The sequence below is a fragment of the Hemitrygon akajei genome, chromosome 16, assembly GCF_048418815.1.
Source record: "Hemitrygon akajei chromosome 16, sHemAka1.3, whole genome shotgun sequence".
Taxonomy (NCBI): domain Eukaryota; kingdom Metazoa; phylum Chordata; class Chondrichthyes; order Myliobatiformes; family Dasyatidae; genus Hemitrygon; species Hemitrygon akajei.
In genome coordinates, this window is record NC_133139.1 from 16,359,894 (window position 1) to 16,380,036 (window position 20,143).

The 20,143-nt window shown below is 42.6% G+C and overlaps 1 protein-coding gene across 3 annotated transcripts in view; it reads left to right on the forward strand.

Annotated features, from left to right (window-relative positions):
- Window positions 1–19,154, forward strand: part of LOC140739782 (phospholipid phosphatase 2-like) — a 131,828-nt gene extending 112,674 nt beyond the window's left edge. For all 3 annotated transcript variants that reach the window (XM_073068297.1, XM_073068296.1, XM_073068298.1), the window contains 2 exons: window positions 10,927–11,103; window positions 13,792–19,154. In XM_073068297.1, coding sequence (XP_072924398.1) covers window positions 10,927–11,103; window positions 13,792–13,932 — 318 coding nt within the window. In that variant the 3' untranslated portion in view covers window positions 13,933–19,154. The remainder of the gene's footprint in view (window positions 1–10,926; window positions 11,104–13,791) is intronic.
- The last annotated feature ends 989 nt before the right edge of the window (window positions 19,155–20,143 follow it).

The following is a 20,143-nucleotide window of genomic DNA, read 5'->3' on the forward strand; positions in this document are numbered from 1 at the left end:
TGTCACCAAACAATTGTTACTAGAGCATTTACTTCGACTGTTTACAATTTTCCATAGATGCTGCCTGGCCTGCTAAGTTCCTCCAGCATTTTTTGTGTGTTGCATGACTTAGTGAAACCATACGATGTGTCTTCCCTTCAGAATGGTTCAGTGTGCTAATCAATCAGTCCTCTGCTACAGTGAAGTCTCAAAGTAATTGAAACTCATTTTGTCTGTATGAGAGAAAGAGACCAAGAATGGAAAAACTCCTTGTCAGATCACATCAAATGCTCCACACCTTAGCAGTGATATTGATCTTGGAAAAAGAGCATCTAAAATTAACCGTGCTGATGGTTGGCTTCCGAGGGTTGAGTTATGAAGAGTGATTGTACAAAATAGGTTTGCTTTTCCTGAAAGAGGAAAGTTTAATTGTGATGTGCACAAAATGCTGGAGAAACATAATGTAAAGGTGTCAAAAGTTTGAGGAAAGGGAAATCAGATTTCTTTAACTGTTAATTCATCTGTTTATTGAGATACAGTGCAAAATAGGCTCTTCCAGCCCCTCGAGCTGCACCACCCAACAAACCCAGATTTAACCCTTGCCTAATCATAGACAATCTACGAAGGCTGAGGAAAGTCCATCTCCCACCCACCATCCTCATCACATTCTACAAGGGTTGTATTGAGAGCATCCTGAGCAGCTGCATCACTGCCTGGTTCGGAAATTGCACCATCTCGGATCGCAAGACCCTGCAGCGGATAGTGAAGTCAGCTGAGAAGATCTCTTCCTGCCATCACGGACATTTACACTACACGCTGCATCCTCAAAGGAAACAGCATTATGAAGGACCCCATGCACCCCTCATACAATCTCTTCTCCCTCCTGCCGTCTGGGGAAAAGGCTCCGAAGTATTCGGGCTCTCACGACCAGACTATGTAACAGTTTCTTCCCCCAAGCTATCAGACTCCTCAATACCCAGAGCCTGGACTGACACCGTACTGCCCTACTATCCTGTTTATTATTTATTGTAATGCCTGCACTGTTTTTGTGCACTTTATACAGTCCAGTGTAGGTCTGTAGTCTAGTGTAGCTTTCTCTGTTTTTTTTTTTATTACATAGTTCAGTCTAGTTTTTGTACTGTCATGTGACACCATGGTCCTGAAAAACGTCTCATTTTTACTATGTACTGTACCAGCAGTTATGGTCGAAATGACAATAAAAGTGACTTGACGTGACCAGTTAATCTATTACGTTCTTGCTGCGTGGGAGGAAACTGGAGCACCTGGAGGAAACCCACACCATCACAGGGAGAACGTACAAGCTCCTTGCAGAGAGCAGCAGGAATAAACCTAGGTCACTGGTGCAAGATTGGATTAGGTTAGAGCCACAGAATAAGGGCGGTATTGTAAATAGTCTGCATCAAGTCATGACTTTTCCCCCTCTTTGTGACTGGGTCCAAGTACCACTGTCGATGAGTAGGCGAACCTACTTGAGTGAAACTGCGCTGGCTCACAAGCTACCAAAAATGGTGAGGTACTGTTCATGGACTGCTTGGAAATCCAATGGCAGAGGGGAAGAAGCTGTTCCTAAAACATTGTGTGTGTGTCGTCATGCTCCTGTACCTCCTCCCTAATGGTAGTAATGAGAAGATTCTCTGCTATGCTAGCTCCTAGGAATTTAAAGCTACTGACATTCCACTTCTGATGAGGACTGGCTTGCGGGCCACTGGCTTCTTCCTCCTGCAGTCAATAATCCGCTCTTTGGTTTTGCTGACATTCAGTGAGAAGTTTTTGTTAGAACCATAGAACATTACAGCATAGAAACAGGCCTTTTGGCCCTTCTTGGCTGTGCCGAACCATTTTCCTGCCTAGTCCCACTGACCTGCACCTGGACCACATTCCTCCATACCCCTTTCATCCATGTACCTGTCCAAGTTTTTCTTAAATGTTAAAAGTGAGCCCACATTTACCACTTCAGCTGGCAGCTCATTCCACACTCCCACCACTCTCTGTGTGAAGAAGCCCCCCCCCCATGTTCCCTTTAAACTTTTCCCCCTTCGCCCTTTACCCATGTCCTCTGTTTATTTTCTCCCCCAGCCTCAGTGGAAAAAGCCTGCTTGCATTCACTCTATCTATACCCATCATAATTTTATATACTTCTATACTTCTATCTATACTTATATTCTTCTACGCTCCAGGGGATCCTTTCAAATCAAAATCTGAATTTCAACACTGTGTGCTTTGTGGCTTTGGTGACAGCCCAGCAGCTCGATAGGTAGGAAATCTGATGTTTTGTTTTGAAGTTTGAATATTGCAGAGTAGGATTATCCAGTGTGCAAGTTAATTTTCTGAGAACTCCCTCTAGTGACTGATTATTAAATAAGCAACCTTATCCTTTTGAAATATGGAGCCACAGAGACAGGCCTGTCTGCCATCCATGGCCCTGCTGGCTATCAAATAACTTTATAGCAGTCCCATACACCAGCACGTGGTCTGTAGCTAACTCGGCCTTGACGATTAGATATGTACCATCACCACCACTCAGGCAGTGCATTCTGAGTTCTCAACCGCCCTTTGAACTCAGATTTTCTCTACCCCTGACCCTCTAGTTTTTGATACCTCTGCCTTGAGGAAGAGTTTCCTATCTACACCCTTCATTAGTTTATATACCTATTAGTTCCCCATAAACAGCCATGCTGAACAGAGCAAATCGACTTCAGCTTATCCATTCACTTCTCACACTGTGAATCTTCTCTGCACGGCCACCAGTACAATTTTGTCCTATAGTGTGATGACAGAACGAGTTGCTCTTTTTTTGTTGCAATTGTACGTGATGTTGATCAGGCTCTGCGGCGTAAAGTTAACAAGTGACACAGAGCTAGATTGAACGGAACTGAATATGCCTGGGTCTGGTTGGATGGTTCGTGGTTTGGTGTTTTATAGTCATTGTTACAGCGCCAGTGACCCGGATTTAGTTCCTGCCGCTGTCTGTAAAGAGTTTGTACCTTCTCCCCATGATGGCGTGGGGTTTCTGCAGGTGCTCCAGATTCCTTCACGTTCCAAAGGCGTAGGGGTTAGTAAATTAATTGCTTACATGGGTGTAATTCGATGGTACAGGAGCGGTAGGTTAGATGGGCCTGTTACCAAAAACAAAATCCTCTTTCCCCTCCCTCCCTCCCTCTCCATTCTTTCTTTTTCAATCTTTTTATTATTATTATTATTATTATAATTAATATCAACATAATAAGATTAATACATAGATAATGGGATTACAAACATACACATTTCAACTGAACATGAAAGAATACATAAGCAGTAGTTACAATATAAATGAGTCTCCCCAAATCATGGACGATACAAGTAACATATAAACAAAGCAAACCTAGGTATATCATAATATATATATTTAAAAAAAAACAGAAAAGAGAAAAAGAAAAAAAAATTTTATGCAAGAAAAACTAATCTAACAATCTAATAACTAAGAAGGAAAAAAACGAAAAAAGAAAAAAAGGGGGGAAAAAAGGGCTGTTTATAATATCTATCAAAAATACAAAATACACTCCCTCCCCATTCTTATTCCTTCCCTCCTTCATTAGACTCCGTCCAACTTGGTGCCCATGTCTACACCGGCCAGCTCCTCTCATTCACCCTCCCTTTCTCAGATGCTTACACAAAGACCCAATGCATGTATATGGACCAGTTCCCCGCATGGCAGAAAGCAGATCAGCAGTTCCAACATTTCACAGAATGATAATATTGCCTGTTGAGTATAAAATACATTTACTGTGAACGTAAATATTTTTTGATAGCTTGAAATGTGTCAGACAATCATTGGGGGGGGCAGTAATAGGAGAATTTTGTCCCATGGTTGCTGGAAACTGCAACCAACAATTCCATCCCACAACATTTCACAATCCTTCACTCTTGTTGGCTTGTGCTGAATAATGTTCCTATGTGAATTTGATTCCACTTACATAGACCTTTACATCATATTTTCTGCTGGGTTAGCACAAAGGCATAAATCACATCTACTGGCAAGCTGAAATCCCAGTTTTATTTTTTAGTAAATTTTTACCCAAGGCAAAGGAATCAAATCCTGTTTGTACGTGGCCAGCAGCACATTTTGGTCTATTCAATTCACTTTTCTACTCCCCTATCCCATCTTCTAGGTCAATGCACCCTTCTGTGAGGGGTCAAATGATCCCACCAAGCTGCTGTGGTGATTCACTGCCCCCCCCCCACATTTACAATGACCCTTACACCATGCCAATGAGTAAAGTTCACTGTGAATTAACTTCTGATAATTTTCAGGAAATGGGGCACAAATTCTCTCACAAACGGGAGAAAATCTGCAGACGTTGGAAACCCAAGCAACACACACAAAAAGCTGGAGGAACTCAGCAGGCCAGGCAGCATCTTTGGAAAAAAGTACAGTCGATGTTTCAGGCTGTGACCCTTCAGCAGGACTGAAGGAAAAATGTTGAGAAGTTAAAATGTGGGGGGAGGGGAGAGAGAAACACAAGGTGATAGGTGAAACCTGGGATGAAGTAAAGAGCTGGGAAGTTGGTTGGTGAAAGAGATACAGGGCTGAAGAAGGAGGAGTCCAATAGGAGAAAACGGAAGGCCATGGAAGGAAGAAAAGGGGGGAGGAGCACCAGAGTGAAGTGATGGGTGGGCAAACATAAGGTGAGAGAGGGAAAAAGGAATGGGGAATGGTGAAGTGGGGGGCAGTTGGGCATTACCGGAAGTTTGAGAAATCAGTGTTGATGCCATCAAGTTGGAGGCTACCCAGACGGAATATAGGGTGTTATTCCTCCAATCTGATTGTGGCCTCATCTTCACACTGGAGGACGGCATGGATAGACGTATCAGAATGAGAAATGGAATTAAAATGGATGGCTACTGGAAGATCCAGCTTTTTCTGGCAGTCGGAGCATAGTTGCTTGGCAAAGCAATCTCCCTATCTAGGTCAGGTATCACCAATATACAGGAGGCCATACTAGGAGCACCAAACACAGTATACGTCCCCAACAGACTCAACAGGTGAAATGTCGCCTCACTTGGAAAGACTGTTCGGGGCTCTGAATGGAAGTGAGGGAGGAGGTGTAGGCGCAGGTGTAGTACTGGTTCCGTTTGTTAGGATAAGTGCCAGGAGAGAGATCAGTGGAGAGGGATGAATTGGCAAGGGAGTCGCGTAGGAAAGCAGGAAGTCGGGGGGGGGGGGGGGGCCCAAAGATGTGCTTGGTGGTGGGTTCCCTTTGGAGACGGCAACGGAGGTTGGTAGGGTGGTAGGTGAGGACAAGAGGAACCCTATCCCTGGTAGGGTGGTGGGAGGATGGGGTGAGAACAGATGTGCGTGAAATGGAAGAGAAGCGGTTGAGGGCAGTGTTGATGGTGGAGGAAAGAAAGCCCCTTTCTTTGAAGGAAGAGGACATCTCCTTCGTTCTGGAATGAAAAGCCTCATCCCGAAAGCAGATGTGGCAGAGACGAAGGAATTGAGAGACAGGGATGGCATGTACATTGATTTCTTGAACTTCTGGTAATGCCCCCCCCCCCCCTTAAGCATTCCTGATCCCCCTTTCCCCCTCTCATCTTATCTCCCTGCCTGCCTATTGCCTCCCTCTGGTGCTCCTTCCCCTCCCCCTTCTTCCATGGTCTTCTGTTCTCTCCTATCTGACTCGCCCTTCTCCAGCCCTGTTTTTACGTAACAGGGTGGGAGGAGGTAGCCCAGGTAGCTGTGAGAGTCCATGGGTTTGTAACAGACATCAGTAGATGAACTGTCTCCAGAGATAGAGACATAAAGATCAAGAAAGGGGAGGGAAATGTCAGAAATGGACCAGGTAAATTTGAGGGCAGGGTGGAAGTTGGGGGCAAGTGGACAAAGTTGATGAGTTCTACTTGGGCGCAGGAAGCAGCACCAATGCAGACATCTATGTAACATAGGAAGAGTGCAGGAGGGTCACCGGTGTTCCACATAGCTAACAAACAGGCAGGCATCACTGGGACCCATGCGAGTGCCCATGGCTACACCTTTTGTTTGGAGGAAGTGGGAGGAGCCAAAGGAGAAAATATTTAGAGTAAAGACAAGTTCTACTAGGTGGAGGAAAGTGGTGGTATATCTGCAAATTCTGGAAATCCAAGCAACACACACACAAAATATTGGAGGAAAACAGCAGGCCACGCAGCATCTATGGGAAAGAGTAAACAGTCGATGTTTTGAGCTGAGAGAAGAGTCTTGGCCTGAAACGCAGACTGTTTACGCTTTTCCATGGGCGCTGCCTGGCCTGCTGAGTTTGTGTGTGTTGCACAAATTCTGTCTGCTGTAGTGAGCCATTTATCCATTGGGCATTGTTGCAAGCACTACAATTAGATCTTAAAGCTATTTTTGATGGTTATATTTATTTCTGGTTGGGCTTTAAGCTCAGATTTCCTGATAGAGAATAGTTCTGTTCTGCTGGAGAAAGGCAAAAGTGATTAACTAGGATGTTGCTGGATTGGGATTATGGGTAGACATGAAATAGGCTGGTCTTGTTTTCCCTAGGGTAATGGAGGCTGACAGAGGATTTGATAGATCTAATGAGGCATAAGATTACGAGAGCAACTCTGTATACGTGATATAGATTTAAGGTATGAGGAAAAATGTTTTCAAGGGACTCTAAAGGGGAATTTTTGTTTTACAAAGAGTAGTTGATATCCAGAATTTAGATGTAAAAAATAATGGATCCAAATTATGATATATAACAAGTTGATATAGAATAGAATTTGTCTACCCAGCCTGAATTTGAAGGGTACAAATTTTTGGGATGGGATGGAATGAGTTAAACTCCTCAGGAAAAAAGGAAAATTAAATTAAATTGAACTAGTGCCTATACCTGATTGCTGTCCCATTGACTGCAAGGGTGTTGTCTAACATGAATTGGTGTAGGCACAGAAGCAGTCCCCACACCACTGCATTCTGGTCTGTCCGTCTGGTGCATTGATAAATAGCAGTAAGTAGTCAAATTACCTTAACCAAGTGGCAGGTTCATAAGATATAGACCATTAGATATAGAACCAAAATTAGGGAATTTGACCTGTTGAGTCTGTTTGATTCAGGGTGTACAGAATGGGGGCCTCAGAATGATGAGAGAATCATTGGAAACTCCCAATCCTTTCCTGCCTGTGGTGGGAAGATGCTCTATGCAGTGGAAAAACTCTTAAGAACAAGTCCATAAGTCATAAGAGCTGAGCGGCACCATGCGGCCCACTGAGTTTGTTCGTAGCTGATTTATTAACTCTATCAATCCTATTCTCCTGCCTTCTCTCTGTAACTTTACCAAATTTATCAACATTTGCTTTAAATATACCCAGTGACTTAGCCTCCACAGCCTTTTGTGCCAATCAATTCCACAGGTTCACCACCCTCTGGCTGAAGAAATTTCTCCTCATCTCTGTTCTAAAGGGTCATGCTTCCATTCTGAGGCTGTGCCCTCTGGTCCTAGACTGCCCTACTATAGGAAACATCTTCAAATATCCACTCTATCTAGGCCTTTCCATATTTGATAAATTTCAATGAGATCCTTCCTCATTCTTCTAAACTCCAGCAAGTACAGGCTTCTGCCCAGGGAGTGACAATACTGGGTCTGAGACTCTCTAGGTCTTCACAGCAGCCACTCATTAGTCCTGAAGAAGGTGTAGGACTCGCAGTCAAGTAGAGAATCTCTCTCTGCTGACCCACTTGACTGACAGGATTAAGCAAATTAATGCAAATATTTTTTGATCTTTGAACAGCCATTCTGCTTCACCAGAGCAAATGAATGAAACGAGTCTTTTGATATTCCAGTGCAGGAAGAGTGTTAATGTTTTATTGCATTCTTGTCAAGCTTACTTGCTTTGACAAATCCCACAAACTATCCTTATCCCCTTAATTTAGTGCCAAAATCTCTCTGAAGAGCTGAATGAGCTTTCCCCAAACAAAGGTGTGTGATTCTCTAAGTGGGAAATGGTTATGACCATGGAGAGCATTCTAACTGGTTGCATCACTGTCTGTTATGGAGTGGCCACTGCACAGGATTGGCAAAGGCTGCAGAGGGTTGCAAACTCAGCCAGCTCCATCATGGGCACTAGCCTCCACAGTATTGAGGGCATCTTCAAAGGGCAATGCCCCAAAAAGCTGCCATCCATCATTAAGGACCCCCATCATCTCTTCTCGTCACTACCAGCAGGGTGGAGGTACAAGACATTCACTCAAATTTTTCAGAACAGCGTCTTCCCCTTCGCTCTCAGATTTCTGAACAAACATTGAACCAACGCATGAACACTACCTCACTGTTTTTGTCCTTTTATTTACGGTACTCATTCAATTTAATTTTTTTAAATAATATTTCTCACTGTAATTTATAGTTATTAATTCATTGCACAATACTGCTGCCACAGAACCACAAATTTCGTGACATACAGTGTGTCTGATTCTGATTTCTGTAATTAGTTAAACAGTTCTGAAATCATTGTGCTCTAAAGTGAACTATATCAAGGCTTGTTCTGTCTTTCCATAAAATCTCCTAATAGTTGAGTTGATTGCAATTACAGTGAACTATAGAGGTTGCTGAAAAGCCTGGTTAGATTGCACTTACTCTTTTAAAACCATTCTGTCTAATTCCTTAACGTTATCTGAGGTGTCTCTGGCAAAAATCAATAACTTTCACCTAGATCTTCACTATATTTTCATGCAGAGTACATCTGAATAAGGTTTATTTTTTAAGCAGAATGGCTTTGAATAGAACATTGCATTGGGGCCAAGTTCAACATTTAGCCTTGGCAGTAATTTGTGAATATAATCCACAGAATTTGTTTTCAAGTTTCCGCTAATTGAAAACGCTTAAGGTAAAGAACATTTTAGCAAGTAAAATGTTTAAGATGTACACAAAAGCATATGAGTTTGTCTTCCAACCATGTGGGCTTGTGAAGATGTCTTGGAAAGACTAACTCAACATTCCTTTGCTTATTCACTATCGCTTTCCTCCATGCTGACCTACCCAAATAATAGGGCAACTTTGTGTCTTTCAGCCCTCTACAGTAGAACAGAACATTGGCTTCATAACACTGAATCTGTGAGGTTCCTCATTAGAACACCCTGCCAATGAGGTGTCAAACTATTCACTGTGTGGATTTAGTTAGCAACAAAACAACGCAACAACAGCAAAACAAATCTCTTTCCTTCCCTCCTACCCACTCGCACAAACAGGTAGTCCTCCAACCCCAGGGCAGGCTGCCTCCAGGCTCCAACCTCCAGTTCTCAGACATCAGGCCTCTGACATGGAGGCCCTCAACTTTTGCTATTGACCCCAGGGTTTGCCGATCATGGAACTTTGAACACCATATTCATGTGGACCTCCGACCATGGTACTCAGTTAACTGGGGGACGATGTGCATTGGGGGGGGGGGGGGGGGTCATCCTTAGCCCGGACACGTGGACTTGCCAGCATCGGGCCTCTGACTCCTGTGTTGTTCTGAAGAACATCATGGCCATGTTATGTTGGTGACAGAATGTGTGACAACACTTCCAGGCTGCCCCCAGCATATCCTTGGGTTGTGTTGGCTGTTGACACAATGCATTTCACTGTATGTTTTAATGTACGTGCGATAAATAAATGAATCTGAATGAACGAGACTGATTTATTGTCACTTTCATTTCTGCTCATACTAATTCTGAAGTCCACTGTTGATGTAAGAGTCAGTACGTTTATAGTTTTACAGAGAGAGATAGATAAATAACTTAGTACAGATAGGACGATATTAGAAATTTCTTGGACTTAAGCTATTTTCCTGAATAAAAAAAGTTGTTGTAATTTGAATACCCAGTCTAGGATAACATTATTGTGCAGAACTGCCGGAAAGCTAAGATTATCAGCAGTATCATCTTTCAAGTTGAGGTCGGGCCTTTTCCAGATTACGAAATTAAAAAAAACATCTGCCACTGTTCAAGTAGTTGGGTGAAAGCTCCAGCATCGTTCAAAATCCTGACAATTTTTAAAATTGCGGTCCGGGGCGGAATAGGCTCTTCCAACCCTTTGCGCCGCACTGCCCAGCAGATTCCCCTCCCCACCCACCCAGATTAATTCCTAACCTAATCACCGGCCGATTTACAGTGACCGGTCAACCTACCAACCAGTAGGTCTTTGGACTACTGGAGGAATCCTGAGCACTTTGCGGAAACTCACGTGGTCGCAGGGAGAACCTTACTGTAAAGTATTGCTACTGTAGTTGTGGTTAGCACGGCCACTTCTTGTTGCCGCAGAGGTAACCGTGTTCTGGTCTCTACGGGGTTCTCCCTCTTCCACTACTACCTGCATTCTCCATTTGGCAGCGAGCTTTAGAATTTTGGTGGAATGGCACACAGAGTTGCTTCATGGACAGAGGAGGTCCAATTGTGATTTACTTTCCTCATTTCGACACTCTCAGTCACTAAAGCATAGCTTGCCCTGAAAGGATCTAGCCCCAGAAAGAGCTTTCAATTGCTGAGAAATTCCTCTGTGACACACCTGGGTGTCTGAGGCTAATGGTCACCCTCTTGGCATAGAAAGTGTGGCCAGGAACACTGGGAGGCGGGGGTATGTGAGGTCCACAAGCACCCGGGTCACTGTACTGTAAAACATTGTGCTAACCAGTGTGCTACTGGCTGCCCCTAATGTTACCTTGCTGTATCTGCTATAACCAGGCTTTGCTTGTGTAATTGCTGTACTTCCAGAGTTTCAGCATCCAGTGACCCCAGAACGTGAAAGTCACTAAACTAATGGCCTTTTTCTTTTTAATCATCTTGCACCTTAAGTGTGGATTTAAGCCTTCTCTTCATTTCATCTGGAATAATAGTCTTCCTAAACCCTTATTTTAAAAATTCTTAGTTTAATATTCTTGCTGAGAAGGAAATGAAGCTTTGATAATTTTCCTCATTGTCTTCCCCTTCCCCAGCTGTATCTGCAGGTCCGTTTGAGGGGGAAGTGGGCCAGGCTTCTGCGGCCTACCATCCAGTTCTTCCTGCTGGCCTTTGCAGTATACGTGGGCTACACACGGGTCTCTGATTACAGGCATCACTGGAGTGATGTCCTAGCTGGATTTCTCCAAGGAGCCATTGTGGCAATCTTAATTGTGAGTATTGAAGTCAGAGCTAATCTGATGTCTTGTTGTAGTCTCTTCACTCCCTCCCTCACAACCACCTTCCAGATTCACACACTTTACAGCCTGCCAGGTCATAGCACAGAAACAGGTCCTTTGGTCTATCTATTCTGAGCCGAACTGTTATTTTGCCAAGTCCCATCAATCGCGCTTGGACCATAGCCCACCATACTCCTCTCATCCACGTACTTATCCAAGCTTCTCTTAAAAGCTGCAGTTGAATCTGCATCCACCACTTCCACTGGTAGCTCATTCCACACTCGCACCACCATCTGAGTGAAGAAGTTCCACCTCAGGATCCTCTTAAATATTTCACCTTTCAGCCGTAACCTATGACTTCTGGTTCCAGGCTCACCAAACCTCAGCAGAAAAAGCCCGCTTGCATTTACTCTATCAGTACCCATCATGAAATTTGTACACTTCTATTAAATCCCCCTTCATTCTTCTACACTCCAGAGAATAGAGTCCTAACCTATTCAACCTTTGTGTATGCTCAACCCGCTAGTTCTGGCTGGTGGTGTAGTGGCATTGGCGCTGGACTTCGAGGTGAGAGGTCGAATCCAGCCGGCTCCCTTGCACGATCCGTGCCTGGGTTGAGTGTCGAGCTAGCAACTTGACCTTGTAAAAAAAAAAAACAAACCTGGAGAGGGATGGGCTCCGCCAGGTTTCAGATGCCTAAGACACGATGAGCAATCACCAAAAAGATCAGTGCAATGAGGTTGTCATCTGCACCAGGAGTTAAGGGCGCGCGCGCACACACACACACACACACACACACACACACACACACACACACACACACACACACACACACACACACACACACACACACACACACACACACACACACACACACACACACACACACACACACACACACACACACACACACACACACACACACACACACACACACACACACACACACACACACACACACACACACACACACACACTCCCTCTCTCTCCCCCCCCCTCTCTCCTCCCCCCTCTCTCTCCCCCCCCCTCTCTCCTCCCCCCTCTCTCCTCCCCCCTCTCTCCTCCCCCCCCCTCTCCCCCCCTCTCTCTCCCCCCCTCCCTGGTCCCAACAAATTTGTAAATTTTTCCTTACTTTTTGATATATTTCTTTAATAATACTCTTCATTATGTATCAGTACTCAGTACTGATGCCTCTCTCCTCTGAGGCAAGGACTTACAATCAGGGTTCCACTCTGAAGATGCAGGTACAATCTGCAAGCAGATACTTCAGTGCAGGGAGTTCTGAATGTTAGTTTTAAGATCAGATACCAAAGCAAGGCCTTCCAGGTTTCAGGTTCTATCTTAACAATTAGAATACTCTCCACAGATTTAAACTTTCTAGTCTATCAAAGGATTCTCTTTGCTACCCTCTATTCTGGTGGCACCTCACTTCAGGACAGTGCTCTGCGTGACTTAATTTAAAACATATTATTAATTGCAAACACCTTTTCAGTTGTCCAGAGGTTTGAAAGGCATTCTGTAATTTCAAGACTTCCTCTAAAGACCAATATGAGTAGTTGTGGATTTAAAATGAAATGTGCTTACAGGGCTGAATTGGTGGTTTTTGGACGTGGCGACCGTCTGATTTGAAACCAGGCAGAAATGGTCGGCAAAGTCTCTGGACTGAGTAAGATGATTAGGGCCAAAATGAGAACAGCCTTGCTGCAGTTAGCCACCATTCTGTGCATGACTGCTGAACCAGTGACTTTGACCTCTTGGCTGCGTACATGCTGGGTGAAAGGTGCTGAGCTTGCAAGTGTGAGGTGAAGGCAAGACTGAATTTCACCTCAGTGAAATCAGCTGCAGCGTAGCATCCAGGTTCACAGGCAAAGCATAGCCTTCAAAATAAACCAAATACAAGCCAGGTAATGCAGCAATAGGCCGTAAAATGTGTTTATTTTCCTTTCCTTGATCTCTTGTGAATGTACAGCAAAGCATTTAATTCCATGTTCACATTTCTTATATATGAGATATAATAACAATGGTATTTTAATTATCTTTTGAAAAGAATATTAGTAATTGTTGAACAAGTTTTCAAAAATGCTTCATTTATTTCAGACTGTCTCTGGGACACTTTTATTAATAGTAAGATGATGAATGCATGTAAATAATTGAAAGGACTCATCCGTTTTCCTTTAAGTTCATAATTATTGTTACTGATCCATAAATCAATGATAATCTCTGCTTAAAATTGCCATGACACACAAAAGAAATATCTTTTAGATTATCACCAATACACCCTCAGAAAGCTTCACCAAGCCTGTAGTGGTACAAAAGCAGAGGCCAGTGGAACTTTTTCTCACTCATAGTGGTAGCAATAGCTTGATGATACACTGCCCCACCCCCTTCCTTCCCAATGACCAAAGTCTGGCACACTGGAAATTTGTTTTTTTTCCTTCCATCTCCTAACTAGTTGGTTTTTTGAATTCTGAAGTATTAGTCAAGAACATCTGGGACAGTGCATCATTAACTTTTAACTTGGAAATAGAATATCACACATCAGCAGCTTTCCTACATTCCTTTGTGATTTCATTGTCAAAACAAGCTTGTATTCTTGTCTCTAAGTCCGCATTTGTTCATATGATGCAATCCATTTGATGCTAGCCAGGAACTTGCTAAAAGAAGAATTTCTTTGCTTTGCAGGTCCGCTATGTTTCAGATTTCTACAAACACAGACCCCAGTGTTCAGACGATTCAGAAGCTTCTGAGCCAGAGAGAAAACCCAACATTCCCTTAACCGAAACGGAGCCGATAAATCACTATGGCACCCAACATGTTCCCTGATTCACTGCTGGCCACCCCCCTGCCAACAACTCTGTGCCTTTCCATCAAGCATCAAAGGAGAGAGATGCTTTCCCTTGTTTATGTCATTCAAACTTTGTTTTGTTTCCATGCATCGGTGTTCAACCTCCTGTGTGAAAGGACCTCTGCCTTGCTTTTGCATGCTTGAGTTATTGTGGTTAGATACCAATAGGCTTGCATTTTGCAGGTGAGGTACATAGCTGAATTTTTCACATCTTGCACCAATAAAAGTGTATATTCTTGCCACCCCCTGCCATTATCCCCACCCAAAACAAGTCTTAGTTCTGTGTTCATATTAAAAGTGTTTTGTACAATTTATGTAGATTCCATTTTTCAACAAGTAGAATTCCATCCATTTTCTTGCTGTCCCATGTCTTGAACAGAAGCAACTGATTTAGGCGTTTGATATTATTCTTCTACAAGTATCTGCAAAGTGTTCCAGGACTTCCTTATTCTCTTTCCGTGGTCCTTCTGCTCTGCATTAATACATTACAGAATTGGGCTCATTAACACTCCCAATAACAAGAAAGCTTAGCATGGGAGAGTAGGAAAAGCAAACTTGATTCCAGCCAACAAACTCCTATCCCAAGGTGAAGTAAGCTGTTTCCACCTTGAATGAAGTTACAGAAGGGTTGGTGGACAGCATGGCTTGTGCCAGTCAGAAAGAAATAGTTATAAAGTCCATAAATAAAATAGTAGTTTTAAACTGGTCAGGCAACTGACAGTGAAATGGGTTTTTTTTCCTGTGTAAATGTAGGTGCATAACTCAGTCTTGAGAAAACTTGCTTTTAAAAAGCGCTTTGATCATCTATACAGTATATAACTAACTACTTGTATATTTTAAACATTCAATTGACAGATTTCAGAAATGGGAGTTGCAATTTTTTATTAAATTCAAATGTTATACTCCAAGATTTAAACTTCCAGACCTTTTTAAACAGAAAGTTCAGGTATATTAACAGTGGTTGCGATTCTGAATGCTTTGAGTGAAGTAAAAATGCAGGTGAACGAGCCCACTGACAAAGTACTTTAATCATAACATTTTCAGATATATTGTATGATTCATTGCTATGGCGCCATTCACAGTACACAACATCATTCTCTTTGCTTAGAAAATTGTTATCGGCATAATGTCAGTTTTTCTTCCACATATCTCCCATGAGCAGCAATAAAATTAAGATGCTTTTACACTGGTTACAGCCAGTCAGTCTGTAATAATGCAAGAAATTTAATACCTGCATCCCCCCCCCCCACCCCTGCCATTGAATATCTGCTGTATCCTTTAACATGTAGTTACAGACCTTAGAATATGCTGTGCAGCAACAGTGAGTGTTGGCCAGTTGTCTGCAGTGGTAGATGAGCAAGTTTCAGGCTCACTGTGGTGCACCTTTCACCATGGTCACAATCTTTCAACAGCAGTTGATATTTCTATCCCTGGGGACGGCCCATGGAGCACAGAGTCATGTGTTGGACAGCTCTGTGCGATGAACCTCATCAGAGACCACCTCATCCCTTTCCTGACCTTCTTGGCAAGCACCCATTCCAAAAGGAGGTGGATAATGGTCACATCCTCAAAGCAGCTGCCTTGAGGGGGGTGTCTGGTGCTGCTGAGGTTCTGGCAGTGCCCGAAGGATCTGCTGGAGTGGGTCCTTCTTACCATGGTGCTTAATTAAAGGGTCTGGTGGCAAGGGATTCTGCCAAATTACTTCTACAATCTGCTTGTGAAACTCTGATAGGATCCACCACCTCGCTTTTCCACAAGGTCTAGGATTCTCTCTGCAGGCTGTTCTTAATGTTTGCAGAAATCATTGAACAAAACCTGGATGATCCAAATTAGTGGAACTGGTGACCTGGCTAGATACAGCCATTACTTGACTGAAACCTCAGCACCCAGTAGGATTTGGTGGTTGCACACCCAAGGTCGACATACATTTTGATGTTGCGTTACACAAGGGTAGGCTTTTAGCTAAGTTCAAGTGTGCTGTTTGTTCTTGAGAACCAATCTCTTGAGTACTGCATGGGAGTTGTGAGTAACACTGCTGTTATTTAATTACGGCCTCCTGATGGCAAATAGTCACCTGCAGGGGGAATGTGAAACCCTGGAGTACATCAGGAATTTGAGTCAGGTTACATAGGTTAGAGAACTGAGAAACCCTTGCTTAATTTTCCAATGTAGTTGTGGGAATGGTTATGATAAAAATCAAGAGCTTCGGTGTAGGAGAGAGTTGGAAGGGACTGTATCAATTCCAGAAATGCAAGGAGAATCTACTGCTAGATTCGATGGGGGTTGATATCTAGGAGGAGCTAGCAAACCTCTGTCTTTGCCTCAGAGTCGTCTCTGATCATCTTCCAGTCCAGAGTCCACTGAGTGAAGCAGAAAAGACATAGAGCACTGCAGCACAGAAGTAGGCCCTTCAGCCCATCTAGTTAATGCCGCCTAGTCTCATAGTACTCCACATCTGACTTATCCATATGCATATCCACGCTACTTAAATGGTGTAATTGAACCGATATCAATCACCTCCACTGGCAGCTCATTCCACACCTTCACCACCCTCTGAGTTGAAGAAGCTATCCTTTAAGTTCCTCTTAAATACTTCACCTTCCACCCTAAACCCATAACCTCTAATTCTAATCTTATCCAACATCAGGGGAAAGAGCCTCCATGTATTTACATTCCTCATAATTTTGTATATCTTTATCAAATCTTCCTTCTTTCTCCTGTGGCCCAGGGAATAATGTCCTAACCCACTCAACATTTCCCAAGGCCTCAAATCCTTGTAAATCATCTCTGTACCCCTTTCAATTTTGTTGATAACTTTCCAGAGGATAAGTCACTAGAACTGCGCACAATATTCCAAATTTGGCCTTGCCAATGTCTAGTACAACTTAAACATAACATCCCAACTCCTACACTCAATACTCTGATGAACAGGCAAAATGCTGAAAGCTCTCTTAATGACCCTTTCTACATGTGATGTCACTTCCAAGGAATTATGGACCTGTACTTCCAGATCCCTCCATTCTACAGCACTCCTCAATGAGATGAACTTGTGTTTATTCCAAAGGAGTGTCTTCAGATTATTGTAATAAGCCTGATGTATTAAGGATCTGGAAATCCTTCTTTGCTACACTCTACAGTGGTGCTAGAAAGTTTGTGAACCCTGTAGAATGTTCAATATTTCTGCATAAATATGACCTAAAATGTGATCAGATCTTCATGTGTCCCAAAGCTAGATAAAGATAAAAGAATTAAATAAGTAACACAAAACATTATACTTGTTCATTTCTTTATTGAGAAAAATGACTAATATTACATATATTTGTTGGAAAAAGGTTGTGAACCTTTGCTTTTCGTAACTGGTGTGATGCCCTTGTACAGCAATAACTTCAACCAAAAGTTTGCACTAATAGTTGATCAGTCCTGTACATTGACTTGGAGGAATTTTAGGCCATTCCTCCTTACAAAACTACTTCAACTCTGTTGGTGGACTTCCTTGCATGAACTACTTGTTTCAGGTTCTTCAACAACATTTCTCTAGGATAAAGGTCAGGACTTTGAATCATCTATTCCAGTCTTTTCTTTTTGTACCATTCTGTCGTTAATTTACTCTGGTCTTTTGGATCATTGTCTTGTTGCATTATCCAACTTCTATTAAGCTTCAGGTGATGGACTAGTCCCTGTCATTCTCCTGTAAAATGTTTTGATACAATTTTGAATCCATTATTCCCTCAACGACTGCAAGCAAAGTAGCACCTCAAACCATGATGCTCCTTCCACCATGCTTCACAGTTGGGATGAAGTTTTAGTGTTAGTGTGCATTGCCTTTTTTTCCTCCAAACATAGCAATGTGCATTTCTGCCAAAAAAGGTCAACTTTTGTCTCATCTGTCCACAGAATATTGTCTGAAGTGTTGTAGAACATCCAGGTGATTTTTGGAAACTTGGGATGTGCAGCAATGTTTTTATTTTGCAGAGCAGTGGTTTTCCCTGTGTGTTCCAAGAACACCATTCTTGTTCAGTATTTTAACTAGAGTGGACTTTAGCAAGTTTTACAAGTCTTTCTGCAGGTCTTTTGCTGTTACCCTTGGGCTCGTTTTCACCTCCATCAGCATTGCACCTTGTGCTCTTGATATTATCTTTGTAGGATGCCCACTCCTAGGGAGAGTGGTAACAGTACTGAGTTTCCTCCATTTGTAGACAATTTCTCTTTTTGTGGATTGATGAACAATCAGGTCTTTAGAAATGCTTTTGTAGCCTTTTCCAGCTTGATGTATCTCTACGATTCTTCTAAGGTTCTCGGAAAGTTGTTTTGATTGAGGTATGGTGCACATAAAGAGATCATTCTTAAGAAGAGCAGGCTCTGTCAGTAACCTGACTTTGTGTGTCCTTTTTATAGGGCAGGGTACCTCTACAACCCACACCTCCAATCTTTTCTAATTGATTGCAACACCTTACTCCAAATAGTAGAAGGCATTACCCAAGATGTTCAGACACTTTGCCCAACAAATATATGTAATATTGGATCATTTTTCTCAATAAATAAATGAACAAGCGTACTGTTTTTGTGTTTCTAATTTATTTGGGTTCTCTTTATCTAGTTTTAGGACTTGTGTGAAGACCTGGTCATATTTTAGGTCCCATCTATGCAGAAATAGAGAAAATTCTACAGGGTTCACAAACTTACTAGCACCACTGTATGATTTTAAAGGCCACTGACTGCACAGTCCCCCAGCTTTTCTTGTCCCTAATTTTGAGTATGTAGGTGACAGTAAGTGGGAGAGTCTGGACCACCAAACTGATCCATCCTTCAAAACCAAATCAATAGGTAGCTGACTGAGGTATCCTTGACTCTCTGGGAATACGTTTGTCCAGATCTGCAGTTCTATCTGGCAGCATGTCAGATTTATTGAGGAAGGACATCTTCACTATCATTTACAGGCAGAAGGTGGGAGTAGGAACAAAACTGAACCAGCAACGCATTGTACTAATTGTGGAAGGTAAGATGGTGGTGAGGAAAGCCTTTTATAAAAAAAAATTAATACAATTTAAATTGTTATATTGCTGTTCTTTAAAGATCACTGATTTAATTATAAAATTGCTTCAGATTTGTGCTGAAATTTATAATTTTTTTCCTGTTATAGAGGCAATGTAAACTTAAGGTATTTTATTAAGTGATGTAATAAAGTAATTTTTATACATTTTTCAGTTGTAATGTGATGGTGTACTCAACTGAAGTTTTTCTGATTTTGTTCAGCTGCTTAAAATGTCAGTACATTCACACCTTAAGTTTTAATGCTGGTGCTAAATTTGGGCTCACAAAGCAAATTTCAAAAGTTGCTCTGATTCCTCCGTGTCTGTTCTCAGTCAGATAAAGTTTTGTCGGCAGTGTCAACAAGAGTCTTATTAAGGCGCAATGGCAACGTAGCGGTTAGTGTGATGGCATTATAGCAGGCGTTCCAGAGTTTGGAGTTCAATTCTGGCATTGTCAGTAAAGAGTTTGTTTGTATCTCAGTCAGTCAATAAATAAACAATGTGGAATAGGCCCTTCCTGCCCTTCGAGCCGTGCTGCGCAGCAGTCCCCCGATTTTAATCCTAGCTTAATCATGAGGTAATTTACAATGATCAATTACCCTATCAACCGGTACCTCCTTGGACCCTGTGCAGAAACCGGAGTGCCTGGAGGAAACCCACACAGTCACAGGGAGAACGTACGTAACTCCTTACAGGCAGAGGTGGGAATTGAACCCGCATCGCCTGCATTGTAAAGCGTTGTGCTAATCACTACAGTTCTCCCCGTGAATGCATGGGTTTCCTCCAGATGCTCCGGTTTCCTCTCACAGTCCAAAGATGTACCAGTTCGTAGGTTAATTCATCATTGTAAATCGTTTTGTGATTAGACTAGGATTAAATCGGGGCCTATTCCATGCTGTATCTCTAAATAAATAAATAAGAACTGAGAATGCTTTGAACTAACTTCTCATCTCACTAAACTCTCCAATCTCTTCACAGTAAGGAGTGGGATTTATTAGCGGCCAATGGTCAAAGATGCAGCAACAATCAGACACTGCACTTCCAAAGTATGTCAATTCAGTTTGATCTCTCTGCCTTCATTGCTACATCGGTGTTCAGTTACACTATTGTGTCATTCACCAGTACGATTTAAGAAGATTAAAAATTAACTTTGTCACAT